Source organism: Accipiter gentilis, chromosome 19 (assembly GCF_929443795.1).
Source record: "Accipiter gentilis chromosome 19, bAccGen1.1, whole genome shotgun sequence".
Taxonomy (NCBI): Eukaryota; Metazoa; Chordata; class Aves; order Accipitriformes; family Accipitridae; genus Astur; species Astur gentilis.
Window position 1 is genome coordinate 25,004,932 of NC_064898.1, and position 19,931 is coordinate 25,024,862.

General features: G+C 40.5%; 1 protein-coding gene across 3 annotated transcripts in view; it reads right to left on the bottom strand.

Annotated features, from left to right (window-relative positions):
* Positions 1 to 17,206, bottom strand: part of ACER3 (alkaline ceramidase 3) — a 60,305-nt gene extending 43,099 nt beyond the window's left edge. For 2 of the 3 annotated variants that reach the window (XM_049823680.1, XM_049823678.1), the window contains exon 1: positions 17,044 to 17,128. Coding sequence is in view for 1 of the 3 variants with exons in the window: in XM_049823677.1 (XP_049679634.1) it covers positions 17,044 to 17,146 (103 nt within the window). In the remaining 2 variants the exon portion in view is untranslated. Of the gene's footprint in view, positions 1 to 17,043 lie in introns of all 3 variants that reach the window. The other variant, XM_049823677.1, reaches the window with a different exon arrangement.
* Between the last annotated feature and the right edge of the window lie 2,725 nt (positions 17,207 to 19,931).

Here is a 19,931-nt window from a genome sequence, read left to right on the forward strand (position 1 = left end):
GTGGTGGCCTATCACAGGAGTAAAACAGACCATGTCCACAAAGACTATACATGGTATTAGGTAAAGTGCTAAATTAATGTCTAAACATAATAAATGCAGACTGTGTGACTGACCTTACAAATTTTCATAAAAGTCTTTCAAGACTGTTTTAATGCAAACCATTGTTTCAAAATACTGTTTTATTCATTGAAAGAATGCCATATGGTAGCAGAACAAAATCAAATTTATGCAAAACATCATTTCAACAGTCCTCTGTCTACAGGGAGGACAGCTGTATGAGTGTTAAACCACATCTGCACCCTGTTCTGCAAATACAACAGCAAAACCTGACAAGTCTTTTTTACGATGCATGTACATTCAGACTCATCTTCAGGCCCTAAAAATATCCATATTATCATAAATACACAAAAATCTGTACAAAGACTGACCACCTCAAAGACAAAACAGTATGAGCTTAAAGAGGAAATAGTATTTACAGGCAAACGTGGGCATAATATACTGCTTACTGTTATACAGACAGCTTGGTACAGTTAGAGTACACAAATTTGAAGGACCTTACTTTCATAAAGTTTCCATTTCCCCAAATATGTAGTTAATTCTACATTAGAAAGTAATTTCTACAATAAATTTGTATGAGGAGTCAAAAGGATAAAACAAGTAAAGTTGTAAATAAGTTGTAACAGAACACAGTCATAAAGAAATAATACACAGGATGTAAAACCATCAGGACACAACACTGGGATTTAGAATATAGGTGATGTTTTCAGTGAGGAAGGAAAAGTGCTATTATAAAAAAGAAGCAAAAATTGTCATCTTCAGCTTTTGAAAAGGTGACCAATGTGATTCACACAGTGTTAAGAGATCCTTTTTCCTATGTTTGTACACAGAATGACTGCAAGAATTACCAATTGCAAGAATTTTTTCAAATGTTAAAATGCTCTTTCTCTGTCAAACAAATTAAGACTTTTCACTCTACTATGGTTTCAACAAGTCCCAAAACCAATAGAAATAGATGTTACCCTCAGAGAGCAAAGAAAATTTTTGCAGCTAAAAAAGTTGACTATACATAAAAAGCTCATTTAAAATCAGGACTAACAAAAACAACATTCATTACAGGCTTTCAGCCTCCCCTTAAGGACAACTGCACCTCACTGTGAAACAGGAGAAGGACAGTGGCTGCTATTTTCTAAAATAGATGCCTAAGTTGCAATAAAGTTAAAGTGTCCCTTTAAGTAAAACAAACAAGCAAGCAAGTAAAGAAGATTTTGAAGCTGAAAACATCCATTTCATTGTCTGGATATCATGGTGCTCTGCACAATTTTAGTGCATTTCCTGGATCACGTAGCTTTTTCTTTTTCCATCACTGCATGAAGAAAATAAAAATAATTATAAAAACAAGCTTGTCAGATGGCATTATGCAGAATTGAATCATCCTTCTATCTGCTTTCAGATATAAAGAATTCTATCTCTTGACTTTCGTTTCTGCAATCATCTCAAGCAGCTCTGGTGCGAACGACAGCTCATTATTAGAGGGTTTACCAAATTTGAAGAAATTGCAAAGCAACGCAATTCAGGCACATTTGAGAGCATAACCATCTACCATTAGGTACCCCCTCTTTTAAAGAAAGATTCTTCTCTTGGAAGGATCTCTAGGGATATGAAACCAAAGAGGAACACCCACAGAGAATAACAGCAAAAGGCAGGCATAAAAAGGGTAGTCCTGTGGCCCAGCAGCACCAGATAAGGTGAAACAATGAAAGACAGAAAGGTGCTTGGAAATTAGATTTGAACTGGAGGAGTAGGTAGCCTAACACCTTAAAGACTGAGAAGGAATCTAGAGTATTTCCTTATAAGAATAAGAAACTAATTCAAATCTAACATGGGAGTCCTTGCTAAGATACAAGAACTTCACTGCTCACCTATCACAGCACTGTAAGTCTCAACAGAGGAATTAATTTGAATAAAATCCAACAAGTTTCCGTACAGTATATGCTATATATTATCAGTCAATAATAACTAAGCCAGAGCCCAGAGGAGGTTTCTATCCCTGACATTTCAAAATACAGGCACTTTATGATTGTTCAGAAGACACAACTACACAGAATCCGCTGTTTTGGCCACTAACTTCAATCTTGAGCTGTTTTTGCTTACGGCTTATCACCAGGAGGGCAGTATAGCAATTAGATTTTCACTTCCACCAGCCATTTTTAATATCTTCCACTTCAAAGTCTACAATAACTGCACTTCAGAGTGTCAGGAAATGAAAACTCCCGTCTCCATTTGATATTTCAGAAGGACCTCAAGGGGAGAAAATCGAGTCATCCCAACGGGAATTTTGCCAATGTGTAATTACTAAACTCCCTACTTGCTAATGCGCATGAAGGATCAATATAAACTTCCCGTTACTCAGTAAAACACAACACAGCGTTACTCCAGGCTGGAGAACAGGACCAATGCTGACTTAAAATAAAAAATGGGGGCGGGGGGCTTTTAGAGTGTTTATTTTTAAGTGACAAGATCCATTTCTTACCTCCTGTAATTCTCCTTTCCAAATACTAAGCAAGCCTTGATTTTGTTTACCTGGACATTAACTGAAGTTGCAACTTCAGCAATTCAGCTGCAACTTGTATTAGCCACCACATTTCTAACAACAAAACAGGAAAAACACTGAAGGAAACAAATAGTGAAGCAATTACTGAACTGTATAAGCTATGTATGAAAGCTTCCTGAAGAACTATAAAAATGTGTACAGATAAATAACACTTCAAACTAAAGGGTTATTAAATGGACTATTAGATCTCCCTAAGTATTTAAAATAAAAACAGAAGTCTAAAGAGCAAGTTCATATAGATCATAGGAATCATAAAGTTAAAAGTAGATAAAACACCATAGAAAAATGTGACAAAGTGAGTACATTACAAAGGAATGCATTAATCTAGCTCTGTATAGATGTTGACATACTATTATGAGAAAAACTGTAAGGGACAAATGAGACGGAGGGGAGAGATACAGCAACCAGGAGTACTACAAAGGAAAAGTAAGTTCTAAAAAACCCAACCAACCAACAACAAAAAGCCCCAGCTACCTAAACCTTGGCCAGGCAGCAGCTACAAGAAAGCAAGCTGGAATCCAACAGATTTACATGGGGGAAGGACTGAAAAAAAAAAAAAGTATTATTTGTATTACTGAAGAAGAGCATTCTGACCAGCACTAACAAATTGAAACAAGGAAAAGGAAGTTTAGGCAGAACACCTAGAAATCAAGTTTATTTGGCAGCAGCAACATATCCCAAAAGAAGCCATGAATGCTGGAACAGTTTCAAACAAGAGTGGACAACATGCTGCAAGATATATGACAAAAACAACACACCATGGGCAAAAAAAGGAAGCAAACAAGGCAAGAACACAGCCTCCTCGATGCTAGCACCAACACAGATGCATACCACTAGTGTGAGCACACTGTGTTCCAGTCGGACATGTCTTGGGCCCAGCCACAACAGAGCACTGCTTCCAGTAAGTCAAAGTGCTGGGACAAGGCCAAAAACAGTAAAGGCAGCACTGCTGCTGCAGTGCTGGTGGCCAACTGGGAGGTTTTAGTGTTTAAAGTCAGCGTGCAGGGCACTGCTTCTAGATCTTCTACGCTGCTTCTACCTTGCTGGCTCTCCATTTCTCCAGGATTTGTAAACGTACACTGATACCTTTCTGAACAAAAATTGCACAGGTGAACCATTTCAGTGAGTTGCTGGATTGAGAGTGGTAATGAGGTAATTTTAGGAGGAAAAAAAAGATTAATTACTAACAACACAATTTGATTTTTATTCCCAGTGCTCATTTATGAGCAGTTCCAACATGCTGTGTCAAGCGATAGGTTCTGATTTATGGCCTTACACACTTTATATTCCAGCTGCAGAATTCATTCCCTTGGCATTAATCATACTAGTTCAGCTAATATTTTTGTAGATGTTTTTACTCTGATTACAGTATTTCGTGCTGCATTTGTGTTCTTCAAAACAATCAAAAGGTAATTAGAAGAAAAAGCTCTTGACATTCCTGACTAACAAAGCACACACAAGAAAGCTTAGTTCAAACCTGTAAAGTGTGGGTGTATTTTCTAATGCTCAAGCCTCTCTTTGGTATGCACATCTTACAAAAGCACTTATTGAACTGCTTCTGAATTGCCCTAGGTTACAATTAAGCTATCCTTTTCTCTACCCTCACCTCTCTGCAAAGTGCTTTGCTACTATGTAGTGAAGACGCTAGAAAATTAGAACCTAACAGGAGACTGTACTAACGCTGACCTTGCTTCTTACGCATATTATACTCAAAATGAGTGAAAGCTAATACTACATAAATCCAGATTTTAAAGCTCCACATGTTTCTTCACACAAAACCAATACACTTGCAATCCCAGAAATCCAACATTTGCATTCATAATGCAGATTTAAACTTAGATGGTGAAACATTCATTGCTGGGCTAACAGGTTATTGCTCTTCCCCCTCAAACCTAAAATTGGTTTGGTAACCAAAATATTGGTTACCAAAATACTAGTTACCTATTTAGTCTCTGTTACAGCAGCGTCTCAGCAACCCCAATCTTTTGTGCACTTATCCTCAGTATCCTTGCAAGAAGAGGACAGGCTAGAAGAGGGTGCCTGAGTCACAAAGAAACCTGCATAAAACTGAAGCCAGGACTTTTAAACACCAAAGTGTTCCTCTAGCCACTAGACCATCCTTACCTGCCACAATAAAAATGAATGAGTTCACCACAATATCTCTTGTAAATAAAGCTTCAATGTACATCAGAGTAAGAACTGTGTACTTCAAAGAAACAACGTTTTTGTCACCAATTCTTATGTTTAATGTAATGGAGTCCTCCTCTTCCTCCTCCTACTGGAATTCTTAAAGGCTATCACAAATGAAGAAGAAAGTACCTAAAGACCCAGAACTTGCATTGATGGGGGGGTTTTTTGAGGAAGGATGACTGATTTATTTTTCAGAGGGATCTGTCCTGAAGCCTTTCATGAGTGAAATCCAAGGTCTGCACGAAATGCTGATCCTCAGAATAGAGTTAACAGGGCAGATTACAAAATGCGAAGGACCAACTGTGAAGTTCAACAGATAATTATGAGAGCAATTGCAAGAAGAATATTCTGAGGTGACAGGCCAGAATAAAGATAGCTACAAGAGCTAAATCAAAAAGCCACATTCCTCACTTTTGAAACCAATTTTGCTAATAATCTTACTGTGGCTCTAACTATGTCTATCACACCTGTGACTCTTACAAGTGCAGGGCATTCTGAAGCATTAATAAAGGGGTTTGGGGTTTTAAAGGGACCATTACATGAAAAGTAACAGTATTTAAGGATGTAACAAAGTGCTAGAATCTATCCTTGGCCATTTTTTGAGACTGCAGGAAGCGGCCTGGACAAATAAGATAGTCCACAGCTCCATTACAGGACATTTTATTCCCAATCCAAGATATCCACAATTAATGGGACTACAAGGAATAAACTTGGACTACAATTAGCTGATATACCATCCTGTCGTATTTTAGTGTTGCTTTCCTAGGGTATGGGAAGCCTCATGGAAAAGAAAGCATCATTTCCCTGATAAACATGCACCTAAGATGATAGCAAGCAGACCAATTACTTTGAAGTACACCTGGAAGCATATTGCAAGTAAATTTAAAGTAAAAACAGTTGACATAGGCAGATCATTTGAAATATCAATCTAGAAAGCTCACTAAAAGCAAATGCTTACAGCTGGAAAATGAAATCAAAGTCTAAAGAGATTAGGCTAAGATGATGTAAAGTTAGAATATTACATGCAATAAGCTTGTTGCTGAAGGGCAGATTTGCTTCTATTATAGCCTTTACTGGAAAACAAAATGAAACATATTTTAAATGTTATTTTAAGACAGGTTGATGATGTCAGACTGGAAGGAAACAACTGAGACAGGGAAGCTTACACTGCAGCCACTGCTAAAACTAAGCAGTGACCAATACAATGTTACAGTGATGATCCATTTAATTTTCATCATACTTAACTCCTTCCAACCTTTCTTCTTCTATGCTGGTGTCACCATCTCAACTTCATGTTCAGTTTCTGCACCAACTCCTCTAAGCCTCAGGGCCTGTCCAAAGCAGAAAGCACAGCTTTTGGCAGCTGACAGTTTTGAGCTACCAGAATACATCCAGCCCAGAATCTGCCAGTCCTCATAACTATAAATAGAGATACCAACTTGAGGCACAGTAAACTGTGGGTATCATCTCAGAGGCTCTGGTAGGTCTCTTCCAGGCACTGTGCAGTGACATACAAGAGCTGAGCATTAGGGGAGCCCAATATGCTCACTCGATGGTACATGGCAGAGAATAATGCATGTCAGTGCTCTTTCCCAGATATTTGTAGCTTTAGTTTGAGTGGCCTTTCTTTGAAATCCAAATCCTCTTGCTTCTCTCCCTTTCTTACTATCAGTGTGGACTTCCCCTGGGTGTCCAGAGCGATTAAGTCTCTCCTACTAATGACTCATGCCATTCCTTTGCATTTTGCCCTAGTTGGATGGTAGGAAATAAAAGATGAGTTGCTATGTGACAAATGTAAAACAGAGCACATGGGGATAATGAAACTAGTCAGCAACCTCTGTCTGATTCAGATACACAGCAACCATTCAAACACTAATTGGTGACATTCCCCCTCTTATCAGCAGTACTAATAGAAAAATCCCATCTGTAACTATCTTTTTTTGCAGGACTGCCTTAAATGAAAAATCCTAAGGCTACCTGGAACACATGATAAAAGAAGGGCACCAGATCTCAGAAACTATTCAGACTCTTCTTCTTCACTCCTAAATACCCAACTTTATCTCTTTTACGTAGGCACTTCTTTCCTCTAAAGTCGTCATAAGCTTTTCCAGTTAATATGACAACCTCCAGCAAGAACTTTTAACAGTATCCAATTAATTCACTAACCCAAGACTCAAAGGTTGTTGCTCCTGATTCACAACCTCTAACTCCAACTTTATTCTTTAGTCACTGTCCAATTGTCATTTCAAGACAATTTTCTTGTTCTTGTTTGAAAAATGAAAAGAAAAAAAATTGGTAATTGCCTATCTGCCCACAAACCTTGGCACAAGCTATTTATCTAGAGGGAAAGTGGAGCTGCTTCTCCACAAAGACAGTAAGATCAAAGTCCAAATCTTAAGTATCTCACTATCTAAACCAAATACAGGAAGAGATATACAACACATTGAAGGTTCAAGCTTTAAAGACTGTCTTTTTGTTATAAATATAACTTAATATAATACCTACAAAGTAACAGTTCATAGGGCGGGTGGCAAGCATTTGGGCAGAAGTCAATTTTACTGAATAATAAACAGCCAGAAACTGAACACAAAATCAACCAAGTTCCCAGCACAAATGGTGGCTCAAAGACTGGCAGAGGAAACTTTCAGAGGACAGATTTGAGACAAATGTGGAAAAAGTACCATAAAGGACAAAAAGAAAAAAAGTTAATGCAAAAGCCATGTGGAAATCAGCATGGAAGAGTTTAAAGGCAGGAAAAAAAGTGAAGAGCTTGGAAGGAAATGAATTTAAGAAAAGGAAATAGCTTTAAAATATTTATCTGCAGCCTATAGAACAGAGAAAGAAGAAAAGGATAAGAAAAATTAAATTGGGATGGACTCAAGAGTTTTAGCATTTGAGTACTGTGCTGATGTTAGACATTGTGCTGAAGACTGTATTCTGAGGGGCCTCATAGGAAGATAAAACTTGGGCCTTGAAAGATTTAACAGCCACCAAACCCCAAACCTCTGAGTGAAAAGCAACTGTGATATCACAGATCACAAAGCCATAGCAGTTTGTTTAAGTGAGCAAAAACAACATCTGCTCTATGATTTCACTACCACGGTGCACTTCTCTGCTGCTTTCCAAGGCATGTACACAATTCAATTGAGCTGATTCTTATTAGAGACCGCACTCACCAGCTCGAAAGAGACACAACCAATACAAACTGGCAATGCTCATCTGGTTTTCACTCTGCTACTTGTAAAGAAAGCCATGAACTTCCACAGTGCTTCTGCTAGCTGAAGCTTTATGGAGGTGGCATTAAACTATACCCATTTGCAGAATCCAGATCTGCAGGTACAGGGCACTATGAACAAAAGTGCATTGCCAATCTTCTTTCTAAATTTCTGTTAATAAATTGAAAAAAATAAAGAAAAATGTTTTGCTTCTCCAATTTTCCAGGCTGTTTACTCATGCATTGATCATCATGTTGATAACAGTTAGTTCTCTCTTCTTATATGGGTAATTTCTACAACTGTGAAAAGGACTTGGGGGGGAAAAAAAAAAAAAAAACAAAGGGGAAAAAACCGATAAAGGCATCAGTTTTCACTCATGAGTAAAATATCACCTGGAGCAACTCTGAGTTTATATATTTTGTACTTTTTTTCCTCAAGTCTATAAGATTTAAAACCTGAAAAAAATCTGTATCCTGTGGGAGGAATGCAGGGAATATCTGTAGAAATACACCCTGCAGCTTTCCTCCTGAGTGTAATAACCCACAGAGCAGGCTCCGCAGCTTGCCTGCTGCAGTCTGGGGCCAGCACTAGACCTGGCAGTCTCTGGCAGAACAGCACTGGAAACTCCCTCCAAGAGCAATCAAGCCTATAATGAGAATCACACAAACATATCCTTTCTTACACAGCAAACCTTTTTATGTACTTGAGAGGAAAAACACGCCCAATTTTCCATAGAAGAAATACGAATTCCACTCTGTGACAATAAAATCAATTCTTTGGGTCATTTTAGCTCCCTGTTGTAGTTGACCCATTTGATTTCAGAGAAAGCCAGATCTGCAGATCTTACCTCTCAAAGACATTTAAGTAATTTTTCAGGTATCCCTGGGTTTCCTCATTGTAAGATCAAAACATCCATTAGAAGGGATCACAGTAGCATGCTTTCGAGTTGGGAAGCAGGTCTGTGCCTGAACGAACAAATGGTATTGACCAGGGAAGATGAAGAAAACTGATGAACAAATGACAGATCTAATGCAGAAATACTCTGTCCCAAGATTGTCAGTGTCCAGACTATTTTTAATGCTCAACTATGCTACACAGCTGTACAGGATGACTTCTTTGATCCAACACTGCTTCTGATTCCTAGATGCTGGATCTTGTCCAAATGAAAACCCTTATCCAACTGGAATTAGCAATTACTAAAATTCCACCCTACAGGGTAGTAGCATCTTGAGCTTCCGCTGCAAATGATGAGCTCATTAAAGCACTGTGTAAATCAGAGAGCTTCCAAGAGTCATGTTTCATGACCATGAAGTTTATGCCTTGAAATCCTACTAGTTGGAATTCATACAAAACATACTCTGGTCCTTTGCAATATACCCATGACTCACAGAACAGCAGATCTGCAGGAAGAAACTGAGGGAGAGTCACAGCTAGTATGAGTTACGTACACTGTCCTGGCTTCACTCACCTCATGCTGTTAGGTAGAGGCAGATGTTCAGCTCACCCTCAACACCATGTTTTTTTCTAATTCTGCTTGTCTGCTTTCCTACCTAAAGAAGACCGAGCCTTGCCTTCTCCTCAAACCTAGAAGTCAAGTCTCAAACTGACATCCTGAACCTTGTCCAGCTGAACCAGCCCACACTCTTGTCCCCTTCTCCAGCTCTTCTGGTTAGAGAGGAGCATCAGGACAATGTTGCCTGGACTAGGCTGCAAGGGAAAATACCCTCTTGCCCACAAAGCCGCTGGAGATCCCTTAAGAGACACACAATCTGCACACATCATTCCAGGGTCACTTCAAGGACACTGGATTCAGAAAACAAGTCCAAAGGAACCAAGGAATAATGCAAAAAAACCCAAATAAAATAAAGCTCCAGGACACAGCTGGGAAACAGATACACTCCTGGACACTCAGCTCAATTTTGAAATAAAGTCTGGAATTTCCCTCAGGAAAGCTCTGCAACGTGGAGGGCAGGTTGAGTCACCATTTGCTGGAAAGGCAAAGAACTGGAGTGGAACCTTGTAAGGCTGGGGAAGGCACAAAAGGTGTGTCTCCCCACCAGGACTGATAGAGAGGGCTACTTCTGCCTCCCAAAGTCCAGACACACTGAAGTACATACTATGCCAGAGGTCAATGGACCTTCATGTAAAGGAGATAATGACCCTACAGATCCTGACTGCACTAATCACTTCGAAAACATCAGTTTTTCAGTCACTGATCACAGTGCATATGCAGTGTATTTCTTCAAGGAAATTAATTTTTAAAAACAGAGAGAAAAATATAGCCTAGTCAGACACCTCAGGTTTTTGAGCTAGCACAAACCCCCCAAGTATTTTACGGTTGCATTTTCAAGTGGACAAAAGGGTCTGTGCCTGACTGAAGCCTTAAATCTAAACAGCGTGCAGCAAAATCACTGGGACTCTACCAGGAGCTTACCTCTGTGGGGATATTCAGATCAATTAATGGTAAAAGATCAACATTAAAGCAGTGCTGCTTTGGTTTTTTTGAGTTGTAACATGCTCTAGAAACTTCTCTCTTCCTGACAGCTTCCTTCCTTCTTTGTAGTGCTTCCACAACCACAGAATTACCAAGTACCTTTAATTCATGGAGCAGCTCAGCTCCTCTGCTAATGGACTGAAAAATGGCTGTAATTAATGAGACCAGTATAAAGAGCCCCACACCTAGAAAACTCAAAGTAATCAAAAGTAGCTTTTCCCTGATAACCACTCGTAAGTGGGTTCCCTTCTAGCATTATACATTTCATTTTTTTGGTACATATTTTGAATTAAAAGAACTCTTCACATTTTCTTAACCCTTCATGATCCATGAACCCTTCTATGATCCTCTTTAGGCTTTTGAGGCAGTCAGAAAAAGTCAAGTGTGTTAGGACTTGCATGCGTTGCAAGATAAAACAACCATATACTGCTGAGCTGTTGGGACTGGAGACAACTCCCAGAGTTCCTTTGAACATTTTTGCAGCACTTATTAAATCTTTCTTTTGTTTAAAAAACATCTTCCCCACTGATCTGTGGAAGGCTCCAGCAATTATGGAAAATGCATTACATAAATAGCAGTTTCACACACACACACAAAGACACAACAAACCCCAGACTAAAGACATTTTTGTCTTTCAATTATGACAACAGTCATTTTTATCTGTGAGTAAAGGCTCATTTAAAGGCATTTAAAAGTCAGCAGTGTCCTTCACCATAATTTATTTTACATTAATCTTCCTATAACTAGCTACAAATATATATTCTGCAAATTCATATCACGCAGTTCATAAACCTGTCCGCCTTAGTTTGCACATAAGCAAAATTAAATTGTACAAATGCCACTGCTCTGTTACCATTTGGAGTAGCAGATGTCCAATTGCTAGCTGTACAAGTACTGAATATGAAGCACTAATTACAGAGTAATCAAATGCTTTGTTAAACCATATTTAAGAATTTTATTGTCACTTAATAACTACACAAGTATTAGTAGATAAACACACATGTGGTCCATTACCACAGCATCCGTCAAGTTTTAAGCATATCCATAATGTGATGGATAAAAAAGAACTGTTGATTGGACCAATGTAGACTTTCCAAAAGCCTTTGAGCCTGTCTTTCAACGAAAGCTCTTGGGAAAACAGAAAATTAAGCTGTCAGGAAGTGAAAGCTAGAGATGCATCATGGATTAGAAAGTGGCAAAGAAACAAAACAAAACAAAAAAATAATATTTTTTTAAAAATATAAATCATTAATTTTGGCAAAATGCATCAAAACAGTGCAAAAGATTATCTTCAGGCTTAAGTCAAGTATATACATTTACAACCTGGGAAGGGAAATAAATTAATGCAACAGTATTTGCCACTGACTCAAAATCACTTAAAATTATTAAAGAAATGAGAAAGCACAACAGCAGAGACCATCCAACTGGCTTACGAGTTAATTTCTGCTACATTATTCTGTGAAGGAAGGAACCCCTCTTTCAACTTCTTTTTTGTCCACAGCACAAAAAGCAAGCTAGAAGCGTTCATCTTAAAAAGCATCCCACAGCTAAGCACTGTTCTGTACACTCCACTTGACTTTATAGCCACCATCAATTAGTTTAATTTTCCCTTTACCTTTTCGTCTGTACTGCCCCCTAAATTGAGGGAGCTCCCTCAAGGAGCCCGAAAAATTTAAAGATGGAAACCTGTGATGTGGCTTCCTGCAATTAGGTCATTAAAGTTACACATTCAAATCCATTTCATTCTTAAAGTCTGTGAGGCTGTGACATTGCCTTCTCTTAAATCGCACTTTAGAACTTATTTGTGTCATGGTGTCTTTAAATGGTTCAGCCACAGCCAGACAGTTGGGCTGATCACGCCCAATTAATCCTGATGATTCTTCCTTCACCTGCCACTTTATTACTGAAAGAACAGACACAGCTCTTGAAGCTAGACAGAGTTGGCTTTATTTTATTTTTTTAACTTGCATGGGTAGTACCTAGCCCAACAAACTCTGGCTGCTTTCCAAAGCCTCTGGCAAAAGAGGCAAAATACAGCAGGACGCCCAAAAGGAACAGGTGACAGCACATATGTGGCAGTCAAAAAAATCAATATTAATGACATTATTCTAACTTTAAGTAAATTTTGCAAGTTGTTAAGTTCTAAAGTAATGATCCCCATGCAAAACAGAGATCTGTACATCTTTGACAGCTGCCTTTTTGAGCAAAGCTTGAAAAAAAACCCACCCAAACCCTCAGTATTTTTGTGTCACTGTTCACAATGTAGAGAATGCTTGGATGGCATTCTACATGTTAATGAGATATCACATCTAACACAGGTAACAGTCATCTTATCTCAATCATTTATCTCCTGTCTGAAGAAAAAATAGGAAGGATTTAAGGAAGAGCAGCAAAAGTGGCTAGAAACGTGGGCAGATTCTCATGATCTGTTTGGTTGTTTTGTTGGGGTTTTTTTCCTAAATAAGGGTCCCATAAGGAAAGCACAGTTACAAATATTTGTTTATCAGATCTCTAATGAAAACAGAAAGCAATGGATTTAACTCTGGTAATTACAAAAACATATCTTTTCTTATATGAAGGTAGCAGAAAGTACTGAGACAGGACCAGAAGCCAAGAAAGAAATGATTTCACCAATTCCTTGAGAAGCCCGAAGCTATATTCCAGATGTTTGCTGCTGTAAATGCCAACATAAGGATATACTATCTCAAAAGCAGTCATGTTGTAGACGATGCGTATTACTCATGGGCAATGATAGCTCAAGGCAGCGTTTCACATACCTGGAAACATCACTCAAGTTTGGTCCAACTCAAACACAGCACTGAGTTGATAACAACAACAAACTCACCTCCATGATTCTCCTGACTGAGAATTATAAGCCCTCGAGTCCACACAGGGGTCCTTTGAATTGAAAGTATTTGTTTAAATTGATACTACTCTCCATGTTTTCAACAAAGGAAATCTATGAAGATTAGTTATATCCACTCCTCATACTCTACAAGACAAACACTTCTTACAGGGATGACAGTGAATGCAAGAAGGGTAAGGCACTTGTCATATAGATATTCACATCAAAGCAGACTGAACACTACATGGGCTAAACTGGCCTGAAACATCAACCCTGCTAAAATAAGGAGTAAACTGCAACATTTAAGCACTTAGTGTTAAAGAACAGCAGTTACATGTGACCTTGTTCTGTTTGTTTGGGTGGGAGAATGCTGCTGTTTTTCTTTATTATTGTTATTTTGCTTAAGTTGCTGTACAAAAGCTTGGGTAATTCAGCATACAAGCACTGGGAGCTGGAAAAGATTAGTTTAAGGAAAAAAAAAAAAAAAAAAAAAAAAAAAAGCATCTCTACTACTTGCCTTCTAGCACACAGGAGTCAATCCAGAACTCCTGAGAAACCCTGAAGGAGGAATTACTACACCATACAATAGATTTGATCAGTGAGAGATATAAGAGTCATTTTAGGGCTTAAAACAGTTAATCTAACAAAATAATTCTTTTCAATTGGTCTTCCATTTCAATTGGTTTAATATTCTACAGAAGGATGTAGAGCAGTTAGTCATCCACCTCCACAAGGGAGGAAAACTGGCTAGGTGCAGACTCAGAAAGGCAAGAAAATGCATTTTTCATTATTAAAAAGATGAATCTTTGAATACAGGTCATTGTGTTTGGGATATATCAAGAGAATGCAAGTATGAAGTGCTACAAAAACACCTTACCTCCTCTTCACATCTCTGAATACACACAATTGATTAGGGACCATCATTTACACTAACTCTTTAAAGAGTGAATGGCAAAGAACTGCAGGTAGGCTTCTGGAACACAATGTAGCAATTTGTACTAAAATTAGCATATTAAACCAAACTGCTAAATGGCACAGAGATGTAATTTGCACAACAAGCTTGCAGTTTGGTTCTTCAGCCTGCAACCTAAGGAAAATATATTTGATTTGGACCTGCCAGTATTCTTCAAGCTTCGGGCCTCCAATAATTTCTTATGAATTATTTGTACCAAACATTTAATTCAAAATTTTTAAATACCATCAGCTTAACTGAGTGGTACCAAGACAGTGAGAAGTCAGAAAGCTATTTTCACTCTTCTGTAAGGTAACACTTAAAATAATACAGGCTGTGCATGAGTTTTAAAAACAGTATCAGAGGCATCAAAAATGACCACAGTGAGAACTCTGGAGAGAGGTGAGAAAAATATTTTTGTACTTTCTGGTTTGTTTGTTCTCTGAATTTGAATTTTTTTATTACAGTAAGGAGGCCATAAAGGCACAGCTACTGACAGAAGTCCACTGGGCAACACAGACCCCGAATATACTCTCAGCTCTTCTGCTAAAGCAACTAGATTTCAGGGTAACATCTCTCTGATCTTCCAAAATAATTATCTTCATATTAAGTATTTTAGAGAAAGTTGGGAAAGACCCTTTAGTTGTTTTATGAAAGATACATTGCCAACCAACTTCTGCTGGCTAAGATTTAAATGCAGTGGGTTCGTATCATTAAAAAAAAAAAAAAATTTCCTCTGACCCCAAAAGTGCAATTACAGAATTATTGCTGAAGAAAATCTAAACCTTCTTGACATCTCTACTGAAATTATCTACTGTTAAGGTAACCCTAAAATAAAGTGGGCTTATTTACTGTTTTGCTTTTTAAGCTTGGACCATTTAAATGTTTTAATTTACAGCACAGCCCTTACACACATCTTTTTCAGCACAACTGACAGACCAACAAACTGTGGTCCCAAACACAAAAACCATAAAGGAAGGACCAGACCTTCTACAATAAGTCCCTTTTTCTTCAGAACACACACTTTTCCACCTCCTACCATTAATCTCATCCTCATCTTCCTTCTCCTGCATAATCTAGAAGCAGATAAAAAATATCAGTTCAATCAGTTCACAAGGCCAACAATGCAGGGATTATTTCAAAAACTTATGTGCTAGTCAAATTTATTTTTACATGGATGAAGGAACAGAGCTTCCTCTTCCCTATGAGGATTATCTCACAAATTACTTTTTACGACAAGGAAAACACACACTTTGCAAAAGTCTCATTCTATTTAAAAACTTCTAAGTTTGTCCCATTTTAAGAGTATTTAATTTTGTTCCTTCTTCAGCTGGCCTGTCTCTTCTCAGCCATAAATCTACACACCAACTTCCTTCCCCCCCCCGCCGAGTTCCTATGCCGCCTGTGCTACTGTTACTCAGATCCTGTACTCCTTCCCACTCCCACACTCTGAAACCTCTTTCACAACTATTCATTTTGGTCCTTCACCCATGTCAGTGTCTGTAACCAGGAGTCACAGCCTGGCATGGACACCCAGAACCCTCCATCTCCTGCATGCCAGGCTCTTCTAAGGTGCTGCTGAAGCATCCCAGCTATGCAAAAAGCCTCCGCAGATTGCCCACTCCAAGCACTTCAGGGTAGGCGAGCCTGTATTATTCTCCTGGAGTCTTAACACTCCAAAAGCAGCCACCTATCTTATATGCATGAAAGCTTTTTGTAGGACAGGGCGTAACTACAACTACTACACCCTTTGAAGTTACTACCCAAGATACAAAAATATTTAATTTTTCAGCAAAACATCAGTGACAGAGGGCTTGATCCTTTACCTGCTGCCACAATATACTCCCTTCTCAAGCACCTGCTGGATGACCCTATGTAGTCGAAGCACCTTCTTCCTTCCCTAAAATGCGCTTGAATATGTCTAAGTTCCTGACTGCCTCTGAATAACAGAGTTTTGAGGTCAGAACAACAGCCTGCTCTCTTGCTGTTGCTCCGAGCTATCCTAAAAGACCACCACCTGCAACAGAGCAACCTAATGACGGTCAAGTCCCATCAAAGACCAGCTGGGCGAAGGTCTCTCTCCAGGATGAAGACCATCTCTTCCCTACCCAGATACCTTCTCCCTCCCTGAACTGGTTTGGTTTGACCGGCTGTGGCTGGGCAGATGCTCCCATCTCCTCTCAAGGGGAGCAGACCTGCAGACCCCCACAGCTTTACAGCACCGCACCCCAAGCACGATTTGGGTGAAAACTCCCCTCTTCAGCCATCCGCGCGGTGCCGCACGACCACCCCTGCTCCAGTGCCGAGCCCCCCCGTGACCCACCTCACCCAGCCACCCCCTCGATGCCTCCCCAAACCCCCGGACACCCTCCTCCTGCCCGACCATCGCTTCGGACACAGGCCAAAGTGACAGACTTGGGATGGGGGGGTGGGGGCCAAAAAACACGCTGGGGCATAGGGGAGAGACGGGGCTACACCACCCCCTCGTTAAGACTCGGATTTGAGGGGGAAGGGGACAGGAAAATAGCCATTTCCACCCGCCGGGGCTAGCTGAGGGGCAGGGGCCCCCGTTATCCCGCCATTTGCTCCCCTCAGGAAAGAGGGGCCACGGAGGAGGGGGGATTCCACTGCCGCGGGGCCTAGTCGGTGGAGTGAGGGCACGGAGGTCCGGGGAGGAAGGCGGAGGGTGGGGGGAGAAGGTGACTGAGGCGGCAGGGGCCGGGGGCGGCCACTCACAGAACTCGGCGATGTAGTAGGAGACGGCGTAGTTCTCCTCACACCACTCCAAGGTGGAGGTCGGCGGGCCCCAGTAACCCTCCCGGTCAGCTGCCGGAGCCATCGCGGCACCCGCTTTTCAGGCCAAAGAGGAGCAAAAGGGGAAAGGGGAGGAGGGAGAAGGGCGCCGGGCCCGGAGCGCAGCGGCAGCGGGCGGGAACCAGCGCTGGGCCCGCCCGGCCGGGGGAGGAACCGCGGGGAGAGGGGAAGGCGGGCAGGCCGCGGGTTGCCATGGCGACGGGTTGAGGCCTGCGGGCGCGGGAAGGCCGCGGCGGGCGGCGTCGCGTTGGTCTGAGGCGGCGGGGCGGTGTGTGTGGGGGAGAATCTTAGAGGGAAGAAAAGTGTTGAGGTAAAAAAGGCAGATTTAAGGAAAATCCGAGGGCAGAGGCCGGCTGGGAGGTCGTTTGGCTCAGAGAGCCCGCGCGACGGCCCTGTGGAGAGGAGAGGAGGGAGGGAGGGAGGGAGGCAGGCAGGGCGCCATCGCGGCCTCGCTCTCTCCTCACCCGGTTTTCGGGGAAAAGAACGCGGCCCCGGGTCGGTTCGGTGGCACTGAGGTGGTATCCCCCTCTCTCTGTTTTAACTCGTAGGCTGCAGGGAGGGTTCGTAACGCGAGCGAGGCAGCGCGCTGGGTTCGTGTTTTTAAATGAAGAGGCAAGTGTTTCTCGTACTCGTGGGCTGGGAGGAGGAAGGAGGTTTTTTTTTATAGCACTGCCTACTACACGGGGGTTTTCTCTCATCTGATGCCTTATTTAGTTTCCTCGGTGCTTACTACGCGTACTATACTTACACCCGTAATATGCAAAGTGCTTTTCAAGCAGAGTTGGTATCCAAAGGCAAGTAGAGTCTAAAAAGGGAAAGACTTGAAACACATGGGAAAAGAATAAAGCGCACAAGTAAAGGCCTAATAATATCGTGGGGTTTTATGTTTCAGAAAAAGGTCCGAAGACTTGAGGAGAAGCTTTAGGCAGACCTTGTGGGCTGTACACAGTGCTTATTCCCTGCCGGTCAGCAGAATTTATTATATCTGCAGATGAACACACAAACTTCTTTTTCCAAATCTTATTTCTCCGCGCCTCCCCTTCTGTAAGCTAAAAAACTCCAATCTAAACACAGACCTTTCCTAGTGTAAATGCTGATGTTTCATAATGTATACATCTATCATGAAGAATAACCTGCCTTCTGCAGTTCAGCTTGTATATGATTGCTTTCAGCATCAGGTAGAGATGTGTTTAACATGTTTCATAGTGATATAAAGCCTTCAAAGCAAAATTGATTTTAGTGATGGCAATGATAAAATACTTAGATTGTCAAAACATCATCAAAATCACTGTGCATTTTTTGTGCAGACCCGTCTTTTTATTTTTTTCAGACCTAGATTATCCTCCCCAGATTTAGGCTTTCAAGACTGAGGTTTGGAAGAGTACCAAACTGATTCAGAAGCACAAAACCGGTTGTAAACAGTGAGGAGATTCTAGGCTGCTTGATGCACTTTAGCTTTTTGGGCTTTTGAAGGTTCCATTTATATAGTAAGGAAGGCTCTGATCTATCTTTTGTTATCATGGTTAGCCATTTTAAGATTAAAAGTTCTTAACAGAAAAATATTTCAAAGTTTGAAATTGCAGTAGTCCAGAAACTAAAGAAATAACTATTAAATATCCCATTGGCACACCAGGAGCACAGAATGGGAACGATATGAAAATCCAAGCAATTTGGATACTATTCAATTACAGTTGGCTTTAAATAAATAATTTGAAATATTTGTGCTTGTTTCTTTTCTCATCACATGCATGCTGGCCATGAGAAGATTTGTAACCGCAGTAGAAAGGGAAGTCAGACACGAAACTGGCTTTAAAACTGGGCAAGGTAAATTAATGAAAGATTGCATGGGGTAGATAACAACAATGTGGGTTGTTATCCATTCTGTTTTTTCTAGATAGAAAGGCAAGCCAAAATGTATAACTAGCCCTTAATTTGAGTAATTGGGGAATTTTTGTTTATTATTTGACACGTTTCTGTAGTATTCTCCATCACAATATGCATTTACTTCTGACTTACACTGTGGTTTGGTTCTCTGCTTTTGAAACTGGCAAGCCTTTCAGCCATTGCACTCAAAAGGATAGTATTGCAGAGGCAGCCACAAACCATTATTATACACGCTTTTTTTTCCCCTAAAACTATTTTGTAAAGGTAAATTCATCTTCCACAAAACCAACTTTGACCGTTTCAGCTGTTACAATAATACATATTAAAAGCAATACTCTTCCGCTGTAACCTTGACCTACGCTTTGTAGTGTACGTTACTGCAGTGGATATAATGTGACAGCCTGGAGTTATTTGCATCTAAATGCGGTCTATCTGACTAGACGGTTAAACCTACGTATGTCCAGGTGTTGGATTTTTTATGTCTGGTCTGTACAACCTATGGAGGGAATGCCTTGTTTCTGAAATAACAAGTAGAGAAAAAAACACAGAGCTCCTGAAATGTTTATTTTCAGTATTACTAAAAATGTACTTGACACGCCAATGGAATAATTTCCTGTGGCCTCAGGTTGCCTATGGCAAAGGATCCTCCTTCCATACAGTTTCATGTTGCCCTGAAACCTCACGACTTAACTGGTCAGTTCGGTTAATTGCGCCATGTCGGTTTACACCACTAGAGGGATATGTCCCGTACGTTTAGTATGTCGATCCAATAGTTTTTTGCTTGGGGAATGGGAAAGGGCTGCTGTTCAAAAATTGCACGTGTTCCGCTGTTTTTCTTTGTGGTCCGTGAGATTCAGGGAGTGACACCTGAAGAAGAACATTTTTCTCTGTCCCTGCTCTATGCAAACACTTTATCGTGGCTTGTA